This window comes from Thamnophis elegans, chromosome 11 (genome assembly GCF_009769535.1).
Source record: "Thamnophis elegans isolate rThaEle1 chromosome 11, rThaEle1.pri, whole genome shotgun sequence".
Classification (NCBI taxonomy): Eukaryota; Metazoa; Chordata; class Lepidosauria; order Squamata; family Colubridae; genus Thamnophis; species Thamnophis elegans.
Window position 1 is genome coordinate 19760862 of NC_045551.1, and position 24190 is coordinate 19785051.

Sequence of the window (24190 nt, forward strand, 5' to 3'; positions counted from 1 at the left end):
TGAGGAGAAAGCCTTATAAGGAGATGGAGGTCTTACTTCTCCTTTTGTTACAGGTATGGATTACATGTCATTAACGAACTTTAATTGATGTTGATGATGTTGATTTTATTTATATGCCGCCCTTTTCCCCGAAGGGGACTCAGGGCGGCTCACAACTCAACCAGGGAAGGGGGATACAAACAAGAATTTAAATGACATAAAAAACAATACATAATTAAAACACAACAGTCATACCAATTCGAGGCGGGGGCAACAGTTCTTTAGCCCCAGGCCTGTCGGAACAGCCAGGTTTTAAGGGCTTTGCGGAAGGCCTGGAGGGTGGTGAGGGTTCGATTGAACCTTGTGGTTTGGACTTTTGACATAGGTTTTGACATAGGGACATTGGCTAAAACATCTTGTGGTTAGTGAATGGTGACACTTCCTTTAAGCAAACTTCTAACTGTCCCCGTTATTCTTATATTTTTTAATCTATATTTTATTCTACTTTAACAGTTATGGCAAAAAATATTTTTTAAAAGCATTACAATAAAGTAGCAAATTGGCTATCAGTGATGGAAGCATTAATCTATCCAAAGATATAGACAAAATAAAAAGATACAAAACCTTCTTAAATGACCACGGGGAATTGAAAACAAGACAAAAACTAAAAGAACAAAGGCATAGACATCGATTGGTGGCCATACATGCAGATTCAGGCTAGATATAAGAAAGACTCAGAACAATATGGATTCCAAAAAGAACCACAAGAATTAGATAAGATTTTACAAGGTATAGAAGACAAATTGATTAAGAAAATATACAATTACCTATTGAATTATAGAATGGAGGAGGTAGACTTGACCAAGCACCTGGTGTACCTCGAGTCTAGAAGGTCTGCTAGACTAGCTTTTTGTCCTGAGGATTAGATGATCAGTTCAATGGGGACTGTCACCAGGGTGATCAGGCCACTTCCCTGGGGATGGGGGGAACTCTATGACCTTCTTCAGCGGGCCTGGGGTTGTTCACTGAGTCGATCAGTTGGACCTGCACTCAGAAGCCCAGTGCTCTCGGGGTTTCTTCCTTCCCCAAGGATTTTTGCCACCTCATCCCTGGGCTATGCTTGTTTCAGGCAAGTTTGATGTCTGCTTCCTCAGCTAGGACATGGAGGGGGGAATGCCCCATGGAGATGCAGGTGTTGTAGACTTTGTTGGTTAACCCGTCTTTGAAGCAGCTGATCAGGATGCCTTGTGGCCAGTGGTTGAAGCAATAGGCCAGGTATTTTTAAATGGCTATCATTTAGAAATGGAGATTTTAATATTATAGATTCATATTACAAGAAAAGAAGTAAAAAATTAGTACAATTCTGCTTTATACACAGAGCTTCGAACTCATTTTGAACCAGCATCAGAAACTGAAGTAGATAAAGAGGCAAATGAAATTGAGGAAGATTATCAGCAAGGAAGACCAGAGGAATCAGTTACTGCTGAAGGGTGCACACTTACTTCTTCTCAGTCCTCAGACACTGAAGAGAAACTTAACTTGCAATTAAATAAATTAAAGCAGCGAACAAACAGGTAAAGCGCTCTGGACAATATTTTCATTAAAACATTCAAATTGACATTTTAGTCATTTTTATGATAATCTACATATTGCATAAATTTCTTCAGCAATAGAAGCTCAACCAATTGATTATAAAACCAATTGGTTATAAAATCTGAATTTTTAAATTTATCTTGCAAGGACAAGTAATTTCTCCGCAACAGACAGGAAGACAAAAGGGATGTCCACACTCATTCTTATCTCTGGGTCACCAAAGCTAGTGTACAGCCCAACAGAGAACCTAGAATATATACTGTCTTAATTATTTTTACAAACAACTCAAGGAAGTGAACATATCTAACACACCTTTCTCTGGTTTTTATCCCAACAACAATTATGTGAGGTGGGGTGGGCTGAGAATAATTAGCCCAAAGTCACCAAGCTGGTTTTCACGTCTAAACAGGACTTGAAGTCGCAATCTGCTTTTCAGCCTGGTATCTTAACCACTAAACCAAACTGACTCTCTGCAAAAAAAACAAAAAAAACCATTCAATCTCAGAAATATAGTCCACAAAAGAAAAAAAAATGTTTTCTGCTCCAGAAAGTCAAAATACATTTGCATAGAATACTGTAATATATTATTAAATTTAGATTTAGGACTGAGCAAATTAAGACAATATCCTACATTCCAGAGAATATCCTAGTTTCCATATACACACCTAGTTTTAAATACCAGTATGTGAACAGTTTATTAATTTTATACCAGACTTCTTTGCATGTTATAAGTGGGTTCTGTACAATTAATTGATGGCCTGAATGCATGACTTAATTGAATGTAGTTCATTTGGTTGAAAATCATAATTTGGTAAAATCATATTTGTGTGTATGGAAAAAAGAAAAATATTGTGTAATAATAAACATTTCAAATTAGGTTGTCCAGGTGAATAAATAGCTTTTAAATTAGATTGTTTTATGTCAGTACAATTTTTCATATAATAGGTTATTGGAAAACCTAATACAGAGGGAAAGGGAATACCAGACACTCCTTCAGCAAACATTACAACAAAAAAATCAAGATTTGCAACTTCTTCAGCTCCAGTTAAATACTAGGGGTAAGCGAGCAAATGAAACTCTCTACGCTCATTTAAGTGGAGTTAATAGACTATATGAAGTAATACCTATTAATAGCTAAGGCATATTCTAGAAACAAACATTTGGACAATATGTTTAATTAATATACTTTGAATTGTTGCAGAAATTCAACCGTTGTCACCTGCTCTTCAGCACAACATTGATGAAGAACTTACTAAATGGTTAAAACAACAAAGAGCTGATTCAGATGCAATTGACAGGGTAAGACTAAATAACCAAGATGTTAAATGCCATCATTTACTGTTCTCTAAACACAAATAATTTATTTCAGTTTGTTCAAGAGGACTATACACTCAGTGATGTTCTGAACAGTATCACAAAGGAGGATTTGCAACTGCTCAGACTCCGGTAAGAACAGTATTGCATAATTTTAGAAAATACTGCTTTCTAGTAGACTGAACCTAAGATGATGTTTTATTTTCTCATACAGTGGTGGACTTGTCTGTCGCATCTGGAATGCAATATTAAAACACAGAAAGCAAAATGCAGTCTTGGGAATGGAGGATTAGCATTTTACTTTTGCCAGATGCTAATGGACTGTAAGAAAAAAAATACATTCCAAATAAGTTTTATATACAGATTGCCTTGCATGTTTTGCACAATTAAAAGCTCTGTTTATAAATATTAAATGATATTACAAATTGTGTGTGTGTATTATCTAAACAATCTACACAACTTTAGACATGTACAGTAACTTAGAAAATACTTAGCTACATGAACAGTTCACCTTACAAAATGCAGTTGCTCATATGTAAAATGTAAACCTTTTCTAATATGCCTGCTTTTTAAAAATAATATGGGTGTTGTATAACAAAATATTAGGTTTTATATTATTTCATAAGAGCAAGATAAACCACAAAACATTTCAAATTGTGCAGGGTTCCACACTAATAAAAAATAATGTAGGTTGAATATATTATTTAGAGTAAATATCAATATATTTTGAGTACATTAAAATATTAAGTTTTAAAGTAAATACAATGGACGAAACCATGAAAAACAATGAATGGAAGAAAGCAAAAGAGATATACATAAAGCAAATACATGCTTAGAAAATCTTGATGAAACTTTTTTATTAATGTAAATAATAATGCCATTTTGAACTAATTTTCATCATACAGCAACACAGAACAAACAGAAGTTTAATAAACTTTGTTTAATTTACTTCTTGCACAACTTTCTTTCAAAATTCCTTATTTCTCATTTTCCCCCCCCTCCCTAAAATTTATTTTATGATTTATCTTATCTGGCTTTTATCACTTAGAACAGATGTAACAGTTAAACTCCAATATGCTATCAGTTTAACTAGTTGCTGAATCAGAATTCTTAGCCGACAGATTTGTACCTAATCCACTGATTTGGACCACGCACTTCAAAGGGTGGCTCTTTAGTATAGATATAATTGCCTAATTCTTCCAGAGGTGGTTCTGGATCAGTGGTGGCGAACTGTGCTGCATCCTCAATCTGTTTTCTTACTTCCACATCAATCTCCTACACCAGAAACAATAAAATATTAATAGACAGAAGAAAGCCTGCCAAAATACAAAGTGCTTTAAACTTACATTAATAATACATAGCTTGTTATTGCAATAAATAATCTGGATCAAAATCACACTTTCTGGTTCTAATGTAAGTGTAGATACTTCAAGCTACCAAAATTCTAATCATGATCTTTTTTTTAAAAAAAAAAGTAGTCCTCATATCTGTTACACACGTCCTAAGCCATTTTCATATTTTAATACCTATGATGATCTAATTATAATATTGTAGGAATAGTTTCTGTCTCTAGCTATAATAATTATCTCCTAAAGGTTTGGATTTTAATTTCTTCCTATTTGACCAATGTTTTGGGAAGAGCACCAAGATTCAAGAGAACAATAGATTATACTGTTGCAGGAGCATCTTTAACCAAAAGGAAGACGAACTAAATATAGGGTATAAATACACGCAAACATTTGTCAACTATGATTGCTAGTTTAAAAAGTTCTGAAGGAATTTTTCTAATAAATGTGATTATGACACTGATGTGTCAAATATGAATGTAGATAGACAAATTCAAAATGCCATGTTAATTGCTGTTAACATGTTAACCATTTTAACTACTAATCAATTATTTAAAAAAACATACTCCATTGTGGGGCCCCCAAAAGTATAAGTCTCTTTTTGCTTACTGTGTAGAAAGGCCCTTAAGTTCAGTATATATGAAAGTTTGCTATATTATTATAGAACCTAAAAAACAATATAGAATATTGGATAAGGAAATTAAATCAGTTTGGGGCTTTGGCAGGTTTCAAAATAAACAGAAAATAATGCTGATCAAGAATAGGTCTTTACAGTACAGTGATATACCAAACAAAAAGTTGGGTTTAAAGGTTGAGAAAAAGATGAAATACTTAAGGGTTATTGCTGGCCCCTCCAGCAACCAAATCAGATGTGGCGGCAGCATGTGAGTCAAGGCCAGCATCAAGGCAATCTGAGAGCTCCAAGGGGGAAGAAGGAATGGAGCTGTCACAGATAGAAACAGAAGCGGAGCCTGAGCCATCCATCACCCCTCAGATGGAGAGTCAACAGCCCCCAAGTTAGGAGGTGGCTGATAAGGAGGAGGAACAACAGTTGAGTTCAGTGCCTGATGTGCGGATGCGCAGAAGGCAGAAGAGCACAGCAGGAATCTATGGGATGGAAAAGCCACCGCTGCTAGCAATTTTTTGCTATTTTATTTAATTGCAACCAATTGCAACGGTCTAATACACATTGATTTTACTGAAGACACAGTCAAAAGGACACTACGCAACCTAAAATATCTCTATCTATTGGTACTGATGGAATATGTGCCTACTTTCTGAAAAAGCTCTCCACTGCCATAGCCAACCCTCTAAGCACTATCTATGAAATACCTTTTAGAACCAGCTCCTTGCCTGACCTATGGTCAATAGCAACTGTCATTCCTATCTTGAAAAAAGGAGAGCCCAGCCTTGTTGAGAATTACTGACCAATCTCCCTTTGCTGTGTCTCCTTAAAGTCATGGAATCCATCATAAACCAATCTATTACCCTCCACTTAAAGACAAACAACCTACTCCCTAACAAGCAATTTGGTTCAGAAAAAAATTATAATCTGCAGCGTCTACACTGCAAAAACATTTGGACCACACAACTCAACCAGGGTAAAGCAATGGATGCAATCTACATAGACTTCTGCAAAGCTTTTGATTCAGTGGTACATGACAAACTTCTGTTAAAACTAAGTTTCTATGGCATTTCTGGATCTTTGCACAAGTTGATAGCTGCGTTCCTATCAAACCAGCAACAAGTAGTCAAAATTGGAAGCGCTATATCAAACCCTGCACCAGTTAACAGTGGTGTCCACCAAGGCAGTACCCACACTCTTTCTGCTTTCTGCTTTACATAAATGACCTCTGCGATCATATTATAAGCAGCTGCTTCCTCTTTGCCAACAACCTAGAACTATTTAACAACACAGATAATACTACCACCCTACAAAACGACCTTGACTGTGTATCTGAATGGTCAAACCATTGGCAATTCCAAATCTCTGCTAACAAATGCTCTGTCCTACACATTGGCGACAAAAACCAGAAACCAAATACAAGCTGGGCGGAAATGACCTAATGGATGATCCACACTCTGTCAAGGACCTAGGCGTACTCATCTCAAAAGATCTAAGCCCTAGAGCTCACTGTAAAAAACGCAGCACAGCTGAAGGCCATGCTCAACTGGGTCAGGCAAGGCAAAGAAATTGCCCAATCCAAAGGTGGGGATGTTTTTTGAGAGACCGAGGAGGGATCATCCACCACCCATATCCGGCCACTATGTTGGGGGAGCTTGGGTGTGATTGGTCTTAAATGTGGGGACATGTGCCCCCGCACCCCTCTCCATGCTTTTGCAGGTTGGCTGGTTGTGGATCATGGACACTTTTTCAAGCCTGCCCAGACAGGTTCAGTTTTTCCTTGGGATGGATGCCGGGACACGAGGGGCACAAGCTAGGATTGGGTGCCCTCATCCATTTCTCCCAAAGGTGCTTTTTTTTTCTTCCAAGAGGCAACTGGACTTTCTGGTTTTTCTTTGAAGATATTTCGCTTCTCCTCCAGGATGCTGCTTCAGCTCTGAGAAAGCTTCTGGAGGCACTAAAGAAGCTTCTTAGAGGAGAAGTGAAAGGTCTTTGAAGAAAAGCAGAAAATCCAACTGCCTTTTGGGGGGAAAAAAGCATCTTTGGGACAACCTGGATGACCAAGAATCCCCATAGACATCCCTCATCCTAGCCTTCCTTTCTGATGCTGCCTAGCCTTGCTTGCCTTCCATCCCTTGTGGTGGCCACTCTCTCAAAGCCCATGATAGCGGAACATCAATAAGTCCTCTTGGGATATCAAGGGTGGCTGAGGGTTCAGAAGTGGCACACACCCATAGTTTCCTGATTGTCAGGGCTAATTGGGAAAGCTAAGCTGGAGAGACTTGGTCTGTCCCAAACTTTTGAAGCTGGTAGGCTCTGGATAAAAATCGAAACCTGAGTTTGATGCTGACTTAGAGGTTTTTGTTGGAATACTGGTTTAAGTTTTGGAGAAAGACTTAATTCATCCTTAACTTGTGGGTTAAGTTTTGGAGAAAGACTTAATTCATCCTTAACTTGTGGGTTCATCAAACCTTAGAGTGATTTAGAAAAAGAAAGAAAGAAAGAAAGAGAGAAAGAAAGAGAAAGTTGAAAGGAGAGAGAGAAGAGAAAGAGGAAGGAAGGTAGGGAGAGAGAGAGAAAACCCTGCTATCATTTTTAATTGTTCCATTATTTATCATGTGTTAATATTTTACACTGTCCCTACACAGGAGCCTTTCTTTTGCCCAGGACTACCACACATATTTTTCAAGGATTTACATGCATTCAATGTCTATAGTCCAGAGCATAAATGTGTGTGTGTTTATTTTGTAGATCAGGTTGCATAAGTCCAGCTTAATATGCTATTCCTGGTATGTGATATTTTGTATATATACAGATCTGTTTTTTAATTATTTTTTTCAATATCGTCCCAGGTATTGATGTTAGGCTGATTGGTCTGTCGTTTTTTCCCCCTTTTTTGAAATTGGGAACCACATCCAATCCTCTAGCATAGGGGTGTCAAACTCACATTGTCATGTGACGTATCGCTGCTTTTTCCCCCCTTCACTAAAATGGGGGTGGGCTTGGCTAGCATGTTATGCACCCAAGCCACAAGTTTGACACCCCTGCTCTAGCAGATCCCCAGTGCTGCAGGGTGTTTTTTAAAGATATAGTACAATGGTTCTGAGATAACATTTGCCAGCTCCTTCAGAATTCTGGTGATTTATATTCATCAAGATTAGACAAGCTTTCTCTTACCATTTTCTTGCTTATTTCTAGTCTGTCTTTTAGAGTTACAGTATGTTTTTCGTAGATTGGGCTAGTTTCTTTTTGCATGAAGACGGATGCAAAGAATGAGTTAAGCAGCTCTGTTTTCTCTCTAGTGCCTATTACTTCCTTGCCACTCCTTGCCACTATTTTCTTGACTTTTTTGTTATTTATATGTTGAAAGAAACTATTATATTTGACTTTTGTTTCAAGTCTTTGATCATTCGGAGCCTTTGTTTCCCTGACTTCATCTTTACAGATTGTTTATCTGCTGATATTCTGCCTGTTATGTGTCATTTCCATTTTTTGTACTTATCCTTTATGTATTTCAGTTTATCAGAGAGATCCTTGTGCAAACATGGTGGTTTCTTCTTGGATTTCGTGTTTTTCTTTTTCAGTGGTATTGGGCTTTTATGATCATATTTTCAGAGTTTCCTATGTTTCTTGAGTTGTTTCCCTCTTTAGGATTTTTATCCATAGAATTTTTTCTTAGGCTCTCTCCAAGTTCGTTTAAAACAGCTCTTTTAAAGTTTAGGACACTGGTTGGATTATATTCTAGGTGACTAGAGGCTAAACATATAAAGAATTGGGTAATTGATGAAAAGAAGGACTAGGGGAGACATAGCAATGTTCCAGTATCTCAGGGCCTGAGATTCAGGGCTCAGCCCTGGCACCAAGAGGGAGTCAAGCTATTCTCCAAATAACCTGAGGGCAGGACAAGAAGCAATGGATGGAAACTAATCAAGGAGAGAAGCAACCTAGAACAAAGAAATTTTCTGATGGTTAAAAAAATTAATCAGTGGAACAACTTGCCTCCAGAAGTTGTAAAGGTTCCAACACTGGAAGTTTTAAACAAGAGATTGGATAACAATTTGTCTGAAATGGTATAGGCTTTCCTGCCTAAGCAGGGGATTGGACTAGAAGACCTCCAAGATCCATTCCAATTAATCTATGCTATGCTATGCTATGCTATGCTATGCTATGCTATGCTATGCTATGCTATGCTATTCTTTCTATTGCTTGTGTTTGCATAATATTGAATTCAAATATGACATGGTCACTCTCACCCAAAGTTCTGGCAACTTCAACTCTCTATCACTTCTTCTCTATTAGTAAGAATTGGGTCCAATATAGCTTTTCCTCTAGTTCCCTCCTCTACCTTTTGGATAACAAAGTTGTCAGATAATTTGATTAGGATTCTGTTCAATCTTCCACTTGATGCAGAGTTTGTCTCCCAGTTGATATCAGGGTAGTTAAAGTCTCCTATTACTATTATGTGTGTTTCCTACATTAATTTTTTAGGAAAGAGTTCATCTATTTCTTCTGCTTGATTGAGTGGCCTGTAGCATATTGTTAGCAATGTCATTCTTTTTTCTTCTTATATTGACCCATATGGATTCTAGGTTTTGATCCTTAGTTTTGTGTAGAGATAGAGTAGTGATCTTGTATATGCCATGCAACTCCACTTCCTCTTTTGTTAGGTCTGTTTCTTTTAAATAGTTTGTATCCTTTCTCAGTACATCCCAGTCATGGGTTTGATCCCGCCAGGTTTCAGTAATGGCAACTATATCATATATAGGCATTTGAGTCTTTTATGGATCTTGGGTATATTTCTTATATCTCCTACTTTGTAACTGGGATTTCCATCCTTCCCATCACTCTCTACTTCATTATCTTTTTCTTTTTTAATTTCTTCTTTCTCTTTACTCTCTCATGTGATTGGTTATATAGTGGTTTTTGCTTGAAATTAGGTTCTAAAGGTCATGAAGATTGCCCCCTTCAATTTTAGTTTAAAGCCCTTTTGATAAGATGGGCCAGTTGTTTTTTGAATATATTGTTTGCAGTTCTTGTGAGGTGCAATCCATCCTTTGCCAGTAGCGCTTCATGTAGGTAATGCAGGTCATAGTCTAAGAAACTGAAGTTCTCTTAAAGACACCAGTTTTTAAGCTAGTATTTCATTTCTAAAATCCTTTCTTCCTCAATGGATGTTGGCCTTTTGTTGGAAGTATAGATGGAAACACCACTTGTGCTCCTAATTCATTAACTTTCTTCCCTAGTTGTTTGTAATCTGTTATTATTTTCAGATTCATTATTGTGTCATTGGTCCTCACGTGTAGAAGAAAGGGGTAATAATCCATGGGGTTGATTATTTTAGCAAGGTAGTTACATCTTTGATTTGAACAAGTGGATATTAAATGAGGACTAGTTGTACCTCCATCTCATGATTAATCATTCAGAGAAAAAGATTTTTCTATCTAATTTTCACAACCTGTGAAAAGAAAAAATATTACCTTGAGCTCCTCCACACTAGCTAAGTTGTTGTTCACCATTCTGTCCTTTAAGAGAGTAATAGGATCACTTTTGCTTCTTACTTCTTGAATTTCTTCTCTTGTTCGGTAACTGTAAAAAAAGCCAATTACAAAACCATATGAAAACAGTTTCTGCCAATAAATTGTTAATAATATAATGAAAAAAGATTATGGCATTTATGGCATTTATATGGCAAATGGTAAGATATTCAAGGCTTTGTTCTGCAGGGGCAAGAATATTATTTAAGGTAAAATATGAATATAGACAGCAGGAAAAATATTCCTCTTACATTTAAAATTCGTTGCTTTTCATTGCTCTAACAAACTAAGCGAAATTAAGATATGTATTCAGGATTGGAAATCAATGCTATCAATTAAATTATAATATGTCTGATTAAAAATGGATTGTTGATTTGAAATGAGAAAAGTCTACATGCAGATTTACATTTTGTACATGTGGCACGGCTTGTTATACTTTTGTAATATATATTAATTGTTTCTACTATAAATCCTCAAATTGTAAAAACAATAAAAGTGTAAAATTAATCCAATGCAAGGGATGCAAACTGTAAGTGCATTATTAAAAACAGTCCTAAATTTGGTTGAGTTTGGCCATTTACAAAATGTATTATAAAATGGCAGAGAAAACTTTCAGAATTTAGTGAAAATAAATAGGGAAGAAACTGTGAAATATGACTAGGTATGCATGTACACAGTCATCTAAGCTTCTCATGTAGAGAAGTGTGTTCAAGCTGCACCTTACAGTTATAAAAACAATTGTAAGATTATGGTTTGCTTAAGCCATGTCTAAATCATATTTTGCGTTGACTATTTTGATTAACAGGAAAGTGTACAAATCATTCATACTAATGGGCCATATTTGCATAAGATGTTGGTTAGTCCCTTATTATTAGTTTGCAAATACTCCAATGCCAAGCCCCCTAAAATGATACCCCCGTTTATTGAAGTAGGGATGGGTAAGAAATAAATATACTACCTAATTTAATAATTAAATTTTAATTTAATACATGACTTCTCAGACTTCCAGTAATGTAACCATCTACTGCAGGCATGCCAGGCAAAATGGGAGAGCTGTTAAAACTCACTTCTATTTTGCTCAGGCAAGCCTACAGCTAGCTTAAACAAGCCAAGTAGGATCCAAAGCCTAGTATGTATTTTGACAACACTCCTGCCTTGCCCTCACAAGCTTTTATCATGTGATTCCTGCAAGGTAGGAAGAGGATACAACCTGCAGTGTGAAAAATCTTTATATTAATTTTCTCATTTTAAGAAAATGATTTGATTAAAAATATGTAAGCTTATGTAGTAGAAGAGATTTGTAGTCTTATTCTCTTGGCCAAAATTTTATGCCTCTAGTTGGTAAAGTATTTGCATTTTCTGCTTTTTCTTCAATTATGCTCCAGGATGATTATTTTTCTCACCACTAATAACCATGTATGCAACAGTAAAGAATTACTGTACCTGATTCCAGGGTCACTCATACTGTGCCCATGATAACGATATGTTTGTAGCTCCATCACAATAGGGCCCTGTTAAAAAGGAAGTCTTTAATAACTTTGAAAATAATGCCTTGATTTTGCTAAATTTATACAGACATGCCAGTTTAAGATGATCATTTAGACCAGTAGCTCTCAACTTTTTTCATCTTACACTGTTAAAAAACAAGGTCTGATCAAGCCAGCAACAAAAATATTACCAATTTTCCCTAAGACATTTATATGTTTAAAGTACTTTGCTATATTAAATGTTTAGACTTGAATAAAATTTCAGGAACTTATACTTGGTCCGAATAAATTACTACCATACTATGTCCCATTTTTGGTATGCATAACTGGGATTTATATAATTTCTCTGTAAGAGTCATAAATACAGACTATTCTTGAGAGCTGGCTAAATTGTACTAAATTGTTGATTGCAGTTCTTATTCCTATTTTCTGAATGCTTTGAAAACTCTGAAAAATCCCTCAAACCTCATTTAATAGAGAAGGGCAGATGCCTACAAGTACACTTTGACTTATGACCATTCATTTAACAATGATTTGAAGTTATGTTGAAAAAAGTGACTAATGACCAGTCTTATGACCATCACAATGTCCCGACAGCCACAAGATCAGTATTTGGGTGCTTGGCAACCAGCATGTATTTATGACAGTTGTAGCATCCTGGGGTCATGGAATCGCCATCTATGACTTTCCCAAAGGGAAGCAAAGTCAATGGGGAAGTCAGATTTGCTTTCTGACTACAGGATTTGTGGTGATTTGCTTAATGACTATAGTAAAAGGTCATAAAATCAGGCATGCCTCACTTAATGACCACATTACTTGGCAGAAGTTTCAGTCCCAATTGTGCTTTTAAGTTGAGGAATGCCTATATATACACTGAACTTTTTAATTTAAAAATGGATTTGCCAAGAACTGTTATGAGAGGCTCTGTTTGGTTATGTGGTTCACAATATAAAGTTACTGTGATGAACTGGTATCAAACTGGTGGTGACGTCCATATGTAAAGTCCATATGTAAAGTTGCATGTTTAAGTTGCCTTATAAGAACTGGTAACATAATTCTTTCACATTGCATTTCCCCAATCCAAATCTTCCAGCAATGCTAGGTTCTTCTTTTCTCCAAATTTTGCCTTCCCATCATCTATATGCATTCTTTCTCAATGTTGCAATTAGGTCTTTCTTGCAGTTTAGCACAGAATATCTTGCAGGATCCAATTTTTGTCAGTCACCGGGGCCAAAGGCTTATTCTTCAAAGCTTTCAGGCTTGTGCTGGAGCCCATCATCAGGGAACCAGAATATTACACTCAACTTCTGGAGAGAGAAAAGTTCCCTGATAATGGGCTCCAGAGTGAGCCCGAAAGTTCAGAAGAGTAAACCTTTTGTGACCAAGTTAGATAGGATCCTGCAACACTATCCTCGGATATGTATATTTATCTTCATTTGCCACAAAATATTCCTTCATTTCACCTATGACAGGTGCACACAACCTTCGTGCTGATGTTTATTGGATAATCATAGCTTTAATGACACATATGACTGTTTATTTGGTTATAATTGAAAGCTGTGGTGATGCAGTGGTTAGAATGCATTACTGCAGGTCACTTCTGCTGACTATCAACTGCCAGTAGTTTGGCAGTTTGAATCTTACCAGGCTCAAGGTTGACTCAATTGTTGGGGGAAATATGCTTAGAGAGGGCTGTAAAGCACTGTGAAGCGGTATATAAGTGCTATTGCTAAAATTGAGCAGGTATTTAATGGTATCCTTTTTGAGTATGCTGCCTCTTCATTTTTTCATCTGAAGTTAACTTACTTATTACCATACTAGTTAATCACACTATTAAGCACCATGTTTATGATTTATAAAAAGTAGAAACTGATTTATTGTTCAATAATAATCACAGCCCTAAAGCTACTGGATCAAATCTGCAAGATTTAATCAAGCCTTGAGTTAATTTCTATTATTCATATACTATTTACATCATATTACTAGGTTTGGAACTCACAAGGTAGTTTTGCAAATGGGGCTAAAAGTACTTCCTACTTTAGTATTGTTACATTTATTTGAAACAGAATACATTTCTCTGAAATTCTGCCTACCTTAAACATGCAAACATAGACATACACTATATAGGCATGCAATATAGTCATTTCTACTCATACTTACTTTTCCTCCTCGGCAGTGGTCGGCAGCAAATTTTGTAGCTTCTCTTACAGCAAGAACATCCATGCCATCAACCTAGTAGCAAAACAAAACAAAACAAAACAAAATGTAAGAGTACTCAAAAGTATTACTCTAATGTTCATTTTTCTTTTTAAAAAATGGAGAATAGTAAATATCTTACCCTTAGACCTGGAATAAAGTCTCCTCTTTTGTAATAATCTGTGCTGGCTGCAGCTCTCTCTACAGAAGTACCCATTCCATATCTATTGTTCTCACAGATAAAAATACATGGCAGCTTCCACAAGGCTGCCATATTAAACGTTTCAAATATTTGACCCTGGAAGAATATTAGCAGATTTTAGAGATCTGTACGTACAGTATATTCTTGCAAATGCAACTATTACATTATAAAGAAATATACAGGTAAGTCATTATCCCCTTTTCAGTCTAGATACAATCTTACTGTCAGATGTTGTCCAATTTGCTTGTGTCTATCTGAAGTACTAGCTAGTTAATCCTCTTATTGGAAATCAAGGAAAGATTATCCAAATGAAATTACAATCAAATCTTCAGCAGTTCTGCAGTGCAAATCGTTTACTTAATTCATTACAGGAAAACTACTATAATCAGATTTTCTACATTGTAGAGTTTGTGGGCTACAGCAGCATGGGAAGAAACTCCTGAGAAGTTTCCAGCTAAAACCAACTGCCTTAGTATTGTCATACCTATTGTGTTTAATAGGCAAATATAGGCATATTATTATGTCAAATTGGCTAGTGCTGTATAGAAATATGCATCTAATAAACCTGGAAACTTACCTGATTTGCAGCACCATCACCGTACAATGTCACACAAATCTCATCTTTCCCGAAGTATTTACATGCCAAAGCAATACCAGCTCCCAAAGGAACCTATAAGATATTATATGCCATAGGTAAACCATCTTAAACCACCTTGTTTTTTCTTATAATGGCCAATCAGGTGTAGACTGCTTGCACACAGAGGATCAGCCATATCCATCTCCTATTGTTTTCCCCAAGCTGATATATGGAGATGTGATGCCACCAACCAGAAATAACACTGAATCTTAAGTGCCCTTGATAAAGCTGCCTTTTCCTGAATTCATTTAATCCATCTTTAAAGTCATGCAATAATTGGTCATAATCATCATCATGCCTTGTGGCCATGTTCCTACATTATGCAATCAGCAATTTAGCTAATGTTAGGTTTACAAAAAAGAAGTATTCAGGATACAGCATCCTGCACAGAATTATAAAAGTAATGAAATAATCTAATATGACAAACATTAATGTTTAAAAATAAAAAAAAAATTGGGAAAAAAAGCTTTATCCACATCTCAATAAAAAGCTAGTTTGATTAATGAAACTTACCTGGGCACCAACAATACCATTACCACCATAGAAGTTTTTGGCATACATGTGCATTGAGCCACCTTTGCCTTTAGCACAACCACCTATCCGACCTGAAATATTAAAAATACAGTATACACTGGGGCTCTACTAGATTTGACATGAATAATATAAAGGTAAAGGTTTCCCCATCCAGTCATTTGTGACTCTAGGGGGCAATGCTCATCTCCAGTTCTTAGCCAAGGGAGCACGATTATACACTTAAGAGGCATGGAATGCTGTTACCTTCCCACCCAAGTAGTACCTATTTATCTACTTGTGTTTACATGTTTTTAAACTGCTAGGTTGGCCGGAGCTGGAGCAAGTAATGGGAGCTCAGCCCATTGCATGGCACTCGGGTCTTGAATACGGATGATCAGCTTTCCAACTGACAAGCTTAGTCTCTTTTAACTAAGCCATTGCACCCTCTATGTGAATAGTATATAGGACTTTTTAGCATGCCATCCATTTTGCTTAATTGGAATTTTAATAGGATTCCATAAGACGACAAAAAGTCAAAAAAATTATAAACATTCTTTATAAGCTGTCTGTTAATGGCCAGATTTTACATGTTACTTGCATCAAGAGAAATATTTAAATGGTGGTGCAGATTTCTCTAAATACAGAGCATAGATAGATAGATGACCTCTGTTATCCACTTGAGCAAAGATATACTAAGAAAATTAGGATGGTTTTCATTGTAGAAATGCGATAAGAACTTAACCATTCTAGATCTATCTTCAATGACATTCGTCCTTTCCATATTTATATTTCATTTTACAAGACAAACCTGTGAGTTCAGCAAGAATTTCTCGAACTGAAATACCACGTGTATAGGTAAAGCCATGAGCCCGGTAGGCAGTGATCAAATGATCTGTTCGATTTATGGCTGCCTCAAGTCCAACACAGCAAGCTTCCTGTGGAAAGACAAACCAACAGCATTGCAATAGCAATAGCACTTATAAACCGCTTTACAGTGCTTTACAGCCCTCTCTAAAGAGTTTACAGAGTCAGCATATTGCCCCCAACAATCTGGGTCCTCATTTTACCCACCTCAGAAGGATGGAAGGCTGAGTCAACCTTGAACCTGGTGAACTGCCAAATTGCAGGCTGCTTGCAGTCAGCAGAAGTAGCCTGCAGTACTGCACTCTAACCATTGCGCCACTGCGACTCATAGCATGTATGATACCATAATACAACGTCTAACACTGAGTTTGCACAATGATTCAGAAGAAACCAAAAAGCCAGCTCTTGAAAATAGATGCTTTGGCTATTCCGATGAGGCTGGTGTTTATCTGAAGGAATAAATATGTGGCGCACTTCAAGTATTGTAGTATTTACCTCCTGGAGCCATCTTACAAATAGTCAAGAAGCTACCTTGAATTCCAACTATAGTGCATTAAGCCTCTGCAACACAGGATTGTAGTCAAAGAAGAGTTACTAATTTGTTACTAGTCAGTTCACAATATTTTAATGCAATTTGGCCTTTGAGAAAGATGCTACACTTAAACAAATACTAGCCTTTTTATATATTTTGCTTTATTACTATATTTTAGGTATTTTACGTGACATTTCATCATATTTAATTTTTTTACAATATATTTTTATTATTTTTACATTTAAAACAATGCAGTACCACGAGGCTGGAGTGACTATACATTCACATTATATACAGCTAATCACAACTATTGACAATTAGCCTACTTAATACATTATCAATCCTTCTGTCCAATCACAGTATACATAGTTTGTTCCAGTCTTGTCACCTTGTCTTATACCAGTCATAAAATCTATTCCAGACTTCAAAATATTCTGATTCCCCTTTATTTTTAAGTTCAAGAGTGAGCCTATCTGCTTCCGCACAGGCTAACACTTTTCTGATTATATCTAGCTCTGATGATATATTTTCTTTTTTCCAATATTGTGCATAAGTTATGTGCACTGCAGTTAGTACATGAATAATTAAATAAAGTGTATCTTTCTTATACCCCTCTGGTATTAATACCTAGGAGAAAAAATTCGGGTTTAAACAAGATTTGGTCTCCCACCATTTGTTCTAACCACGAGTGAATTGTTTTCAAATAATTTTTTGCCTCATTACACGTCCACCACATATGATGAAAAGTGCCTGGTGTTTTTTTTTACACTTCCAACAATTTGGGTCCAGATTTTTAAACATTTTGGAGAGCCGTGCTGGAGGGAGATGCCATCTGTAGAACATCTTATAAAGGTTTTCTTTATACGCCGTAGCCATTGTTAGTTTCTGATTAAGTATCCAAAGTTTTTCCCACTTAACCAATTCCACATTGTAACCGAAATTTTTGTGCCCAGGCGACCATCATTTCTTTGACATGCTCCTCCTCTAGCTTGTATTCTAACAAAAATCTATACAACACTTTAATCAGCCTGCTTTCTGTCTGTATCAAAAGTTTATCTAATGTTGTGTACTCTTTGGCAATACCTTCCTTCTTCCTATCCTGTGCAAACCTTGACTGTATCTGTAAATAAGACCACCATTCTACTTGTACCCCTTGTGATGTCAATTCTAGTCTAGTTTTAATCTCCCCGTCTGTTCAATAACTCTTTATATGTAACTATATATTCCATATTAATTAAATTTGGATGTATGTATGCTTCCATCGTAGATAGCCAAATGTGTATTTTGGTGTAGTGGTCGTGTTTGATTTTGTTCCATATTAATAACAGGGACTGTCTGATATAATGTCTACTGAAATATTTATGTGCAGGTCCTTTTTCATACCAAAGGAAGGCATGCCATCCTACTTGGAGGTCATGGCCTTCAAATTTGAGTAATCTTTTATTTCTCAATATTATCCATTCTCTTAGCCATGTAAGAGTGGCCGCAGTATAATAAAGTTCCCAATCTGGTACGCCAAATCCTCCTTTTTCCTTAGTGTCTTGCATAGCCTTGAGTTTTATTCTTGGTTTTCTTCCCTGCCAAATAAATTTTGAAACCAGTTGATTCAAATCCTTAAAAAAACCTTTTTCTAATTTGATGGGGATATTCTGAAATAGGAAAAGGAATTTTGGTAATACATTCATTTTTATGACTGCGATCCTACCCATCAGGGACAATTGTAGGTTTTTCCACCTTTCTAAGTCATTCTTAGTTTTATTGATCAAATTAGTATAGTTATCTTCTTTGATGGTCACACACCTCGCAGATAAATGTATACCAAGATATTTGACTTTTTTGACAATTTGGATACCCAATTTCTTCGTTAACTCCTCTTTTGCTTTTGAGGTCATATTTTTAACCATCATTTTAGTCTTAGTCATATTTATCTTTAAACCCGCTATTTTCCCATACTCTGTCAATTCCTCAATGAGTTTTGTACCAGACTTTATAGGATCCTTTAACACAAACACTAGATCATCCGCAAAGAAATGCAACTTAAATTGTTCCTTTTTTATTTCTAGTCCCTTTGTTTGTTCCTCTTTACGTACATTCCTGGCTAAAACTTCTAAGGTTAATATAAACAGCAGCGGGGATAGGGGACAACCTTGTCTTGTACCTTTCTGGATTGCTATACTTTGCGTTAATTCAACATTAATTATTACTTTGGCTTTTTGTTTTGTGTATATTGCTCTAATCGTGTTTATAAATTTATCCCCACATTCCATGTATTCCAATTGTTGATGCAAAAATTCCCAGTTCACGTTGTCGAATGCCTTTTGGGCATCGAGAAAAAATAGTGCAACCTATTTTTCATTATGCACTTCATAATATTCAAGAATGTTCAGGATAATTCTCATATTGTTTTTAATTTCTCTTCTGGGGAGGAATCCATTTTGATCTGTGTGGATGAATGATATAAGGAATTTTTTCAGCCGTTCTGCTATTATTAGAGCAAAAATTTTGTAATCTGCATTTAACAGATTACAGATTGGTCTGTAATTTTGTATAAGCATCTGGTCTGTGTCCACCTTACGTAATAATACAATATTAGCCTCCATCCATGATAATGGTGTCTTCGCCTCTTTCAGCACAGCATTATAAACTTCCAACAGCGTTGGAACAAGCACATCCTGGAATTCTTTATGTATTTCCGCTGGCAACCCATCCGGCCCTGCAGCTTTATTATTCTTTTGTCTTCGTGTGGCTTCAATTATCTCTGATGTTTTAATATCTTCATTGAGCATATCCTTTATTTCCTCTGGTATCTTTGGCAGATCTGACTTTTCCAGATATTGTAGTATTCCTTCCTTTATATAATCTCTATAGTTGTTCATAGAACTCTTGGGTAATCTTTTTCTTTTCCTCTAGTTGGTAGCAGATCTCGCCTTTTCCATCTTGTAATTTATTGATCCAGTTCTCTTGCTTTTGCTTCCTCAGCCTATAGGACAGCCACCGCCCTGGTTTATTTGCATTCTTAAAGAAATTTTGTTTTACTTTTTTTATAGACTGTGCTAATTTTGCTTTTTCAAATATAGCCAGTTCATGTTTGATCCATTCCATACTTCCTTTTATACTTCTATTTTGTGGTTTCTTTTGAAGTTCGCTCTCTAGATTTCTATACCTTTCTTTCAACTCTCTTGTTTTTTGATTCTCAATTTTTTTCTTCCTAGCTGTAGCCGATATTGTGACCCCTCTTATAAATGCCTTAGTTGTATCCCATAGGTTTGTATGGATGTGTCTCCTGGCTGATTTTCTTTGAAGAAAAGTCTTAGTTCCTGATTAACTCTTTTAATATATTCCTGATCCTTTAGTATTGTTCTATTGAGTAACCAACGATAACTGCCCTTTTGTTTTTTCCATATAATCCTCATTGGATTGTGGTCGACCCATAAATTGGGTTCTATATCTATCTCCTTCACTTCCGAAATTAACGCCAACGACATCCAGACCATATCTAACCTTGACCAGGATTCATGTCTATTCGAGTAGAAGGTATATTGCTTTCCCTCTGGGCATCTTTCTTGCCATACATCATAGATATTAAGTTCTTCAGCCATTTGAAAGAATGACCTCGGCAAAGTTCTCCTAGCTCCTTTTTTCTTCTTTCCACTTTTGTAGTCCCATTTCTGGTCAACTATAGCATTGAAATCACCCATTAAACAAATATTTTCATTTTCCATCTCTCGAATAATGCTATGTAGTCTATAATAAAAATTTTCCTGACCTTCATTAGGTGCATATATTACAACAAGTAACACCTTTTTTTGTTTAACATTATTTCTACAATTAATATTCTCCCTTCCTCATCATGATAAATTAATTTAGTCTGGATCGTGTCTTTAACAAATAGTGCTATTCCTCTTTTCTTTTGATCAGCTAATGCTGTGTGAAGTTTACCCAATCTGGGATATTCTAAGATCTGGATCTGTCATTTGGTTATATGGACCTCTTGCATTGCAATTATTTAAATGTTTTAATTTATTAAAGGTTGTTTTCTTTTTCTGGGGTGAGTTTAGACCATTGATATTCAATGATAGAATCTTGATTTCTCCAGACATTATTCTATGTGTATTTAGGTCATGTGGTTCTTGTTGCCCTTATCTCTCTCACTTCTTTTGGTTCTTCTCCTTTTTTGTCTAAAATAACTTTTTTTCCCTTTCTTGTTTCAACTGGTTCCTTTTCTCTTCTTATCTGTGCCCTAAATCCTTGCATCCTTGCTCCCGACTGTTCTCCTTCGTCTTCCTCATCCTCCTGCCCAACAAGATTATTGTAGAAATCTCCCGCTTGTTCCACTGTGTCTATTCTAATCTTCTATCTCTCCAGGTTACCAGTATACCCTCCGGCATCAGCCATCTGAAGTTAATTTCATGTTTATTCAGGACAGATGTTAAAAATTGATAGCGCCTTCTTAGTTCTCTGATTCTCCTTGGTAACTGTTTTACGACTGTTAGTTGTCATTGATTGTGTATTATTGGATCATCTCTTGTTCTATTCAACACCTCGTCACATATTGATTTTTTAGCAAACTTTACATGGATTTCTCTCAGTAGATTGTTCTTTTTTGCATAGTTTGTTTGGATTCTATATGTCTCATCGAACTCACTTGCCATCTCGTCCTTTCCTATTCCCAAAGCCTTTGCCATAAGGTCTGCCATCGTGTCTGGTAAATCCTCGCCTTTTTCTTCCTTTACATTCTGAAACCGTAGAAATTGGGCTGCTTTTTCCGATTCTAACGTGAGGACCGCTAACTCAAGTTCTTCGTTTGCCTGGATCAGCCTAGAGCTCAGCTGCTCCATTTTTTCCCCCTCACTCTCCAACCTTCCTTCTATTACGTTTATTCTTTGTTCGTGTTTATTGATCTGTTCCTGGAACTTCTCAAATTTATCATCCATCTTCTGCATCTTCTCCTTCAGTTCTGCAGTATCATTTCTTATTTCTCTAATATCCTTTTTTAATTCTTCGTGATTTTTAGCCATTACCTCTTGCATAGTCTGTAATATCATCTGAAGCTCCTTAGATGAATTGGATCTTTCTCTCTGTAACATATCCTCTGAAGATCTTTGGTTCGAAGGGCTGGCGGCCGCTAAAGACAGCTGAGATGCTAGCTTGCTCCCCATGCCAATTTTCGTTAGATTTGTAGCGCTTGTCATTTTTTGGAAGAATTGGATCCCTAATTTAGTTATTTTCCAAAACGCCCACTTTCTTCTCTCCCTCGTAACTGTCTCCAGTTCGTCTTTTTCTTTCTTTCTTTCTTTCTTTCTTTCTTTCTTTCTTTCTTTCTTCTTCCTCCTTCCTTCCTTTCTTCCTTCTTACCTCTCCCTCTCCTCCCTTTCCCTCTCCTCTTCCCTCTTCCTCTACTCAATTATCAATTTTAAGTTGCATTAAGGGGTGGTATACTCTATATATATCAGAAGATTTGTATATTATATGAAAACAACTATCATAGGATAGAAAGAGAATGAGAGAGACTTATCAATTAGCACATGCATATACACACATACACACACACACACATATGTATCACACTTATAATATTCCTATATTTCTATTAATCTATTCTATTAACCTAAGAGTAAATTCTAAGAATGAATCGCTTATAGTTATTGATTAAATTATAATCAAACCATCTCCTTGATTAATCAATACTAATGCCAATAATATCAAAAGTTGGTGGAACTAATAATCTTATAGCAATAACAATACCAATGGCAATAACAATATATTTCCTTGATAGTAGTATTATAACATTAATTCCAATTCTTTAAGTTCAACCTTATATGTAACCCTCCTGAGTTAAGTAATTATATGAAAATATTCTGGGTCCCCTTGGTCCAGTAAATCTTCTTTCTCTCTCTCTAGTTGTTTCTTTTAGTAATATCCAATGATTAACATCAGAATTCTCCAATAGTCGGCTCTCGTATCACATCACCCCAAAAAAAGATTCCAGATTTCGCCAGTAGATGTCACTCTTTCACAGCTAACCAGATACAGTCTAGCCAGAAAGCAGGGAACACTGCCATAAATCAGCTTTTATATTTTCTCCGTCAAATCTTCAGAATTTAACTCATTTCCCCCTGAAGGCATCCATGTAGTCAGAGTTATTTACAGCCATTATTGTGTTCACTAATTAAATTTAGATTCAGCTCCTCAGACAGTTCAGAGAAAAAAGAATAGCCTCCAGCCTTCACTCAGCATAATCCTCTCGCCACTATAAAGGGGGGAGGAGAAAAAAACAACCACCCCACTCCTTCTTTGAGCCCTTAAACTCTTGAGCTGTTTTGGAATAAAAATACCTTCCACCAAGATCAGGAACTGTTAAGCCACTCCGCGACTCCAGCAGCTTCTCTGTAATAAATCCTCGCTTGTTTTGAACTGCTGTCAGCACTCTGGGATGGCCTTTATAGATTGCCCTCTTCCAAGCCCGGAGTTATGAAGGAGATTTCAAGCGCAGAGCATGAATTGCCATCCTATGGTCGTGCCAAACCAACCTTCTCTTCAGTCTTCCCTACAGGAGACCTTTGGTTTACAAAAAAACTTTCCAGAAATCACCCCGGATGCCAAATCCAGCTGCTCTTCATGGAGCTCTCTGATCAAGCAGCCATTCGTGCTGGCAGCTAACCCCGCCAACCTTCATATTTCATTTTTTAAGTATAGTCTAGAGTAGGGATGTCAAACTCAATTTCACTGAGGGCCGGATCAGGATTGTTGCACTCGGGGGCTGGGGTGGACGTGGCTGGGTGGTCACTGCTGACTGGGTGGGAGTGGCCGGGGTGGGCATAGTCAGCTTGACATTGTTTGCATCGGGGGTGGGACCAGGGTGGGCACCGAGGCCTGGTTGTGGGACCACAAGATATGCAAGTGTGGGGAGCATGGGGCACCTCTGGGGCTGGGCTCGGGTGGCACAGAGCAGGGATGGAAGCCCTGGCTGTTTCTTGAGACAGGGGCTCCCCGCCCTTCCCGTTCCCTGGGGCCATTGTGGGTAGGGCGGCAGATGGGAGGCTCATCCCACATGTCTGCAGGAGAAGTTTTGACAGTGGGGGATAAGCCCCATGGTGGCGGCACCGGTAGCTGTCGGAAGCAGAGGCACAGGAGGAGGCATATGATTCTAGCCCACCAGGCAGGCACATGGCTAACTGCTCCATTCCACCCATGGTGGCTGTGGGCAAGCAAAAACGAACAGCAGGATGGATCATGGGCCTCCCCCCACGCAGAGGCGTGGGGGGCTAGGCCTCCGTTGCAGCACTCAAACCCACCTGCTCTACATGGGCTGCGTCCCCCGAGTGTGCTAGTGTTGCCAGACTCCATCAGTCCCCACATGCTCACCAC

The 24190-nt window shown here is 37.1% G+C and overlaps 2 protein-coding genes across 3 annotated transcripts in view; one reads left to right on the top strand and one right to left on the bottom strand.

Annotated features, from left to right (window-relative positions):
* MAP3K15 (mitogen-activated protein kinase kinase kinase 15) overlaps positions 1-3311 on the top strand; it is a 97218-nt gene extending 93907 nt beyond the window's left edge. Inside the window, exons 25-29 of the mRNA XM_032226197.1 lie at positions 1358-1553; positions 2518-2630; positions 2774-2871; positions 2942-3018; positions 3101-3311. Of these exons, the coding sequence (XP_032082088.1) occupies positions 1358-1553; positions 2518-2630; positions 2774-2871; positions 2942-3018; positions 3101-3179 (563 nt within the window). The 3' untranslated portion in view covers positions 3180-3311. The remainder of the gene's footprint in view (positions 1-1357; positions 1554-2517; positions 2631-2773; positions 2872-2941; positions 3019-3100) is intronic.
* A 411-nt stretch (positions 3312-3722) lies between these two features.
* PDHA1 (pyruvate dehydrogenase E1 subunit alpha 1) overlaps positions 3723-24190 on the bottom strand; it is a 38618-nt gene continuing 18150 nt past the window's right edge. For both annotated transcript variants that reach the window (XM_032226199.1, XM_032226198.1), the window contains 8 exons: positions 16235-16361; positions 15427-15518; positions 14854-14946; positions 14217-14372; positions 14039-14110; positions 11835-11902; positions 10335-10443; positions 3723-4161 (listed from right to left, as the gene is read on the bottom strand). In XM_032226199.1, the coding sequence (XP_032082090.1) occupies positions 3997-4161; positions 10335-10443; positions 11835-11902; positions 14039-14110; positions 14217-14372; positions 14854-14946; positions 15427-15518; positions 16235-16361 (882 nt within the window). In that variant the 3' untranslated portion in view covers positions 3723-3996. The remainder of the gene's footprint in view (positions 4162-10334; positions 10444-11834; positions 11903-14038; positions 14111-14216; positions 14373-14853; positions 14947-15426; positions 15519-16234; positions 16362-24190) is intronic.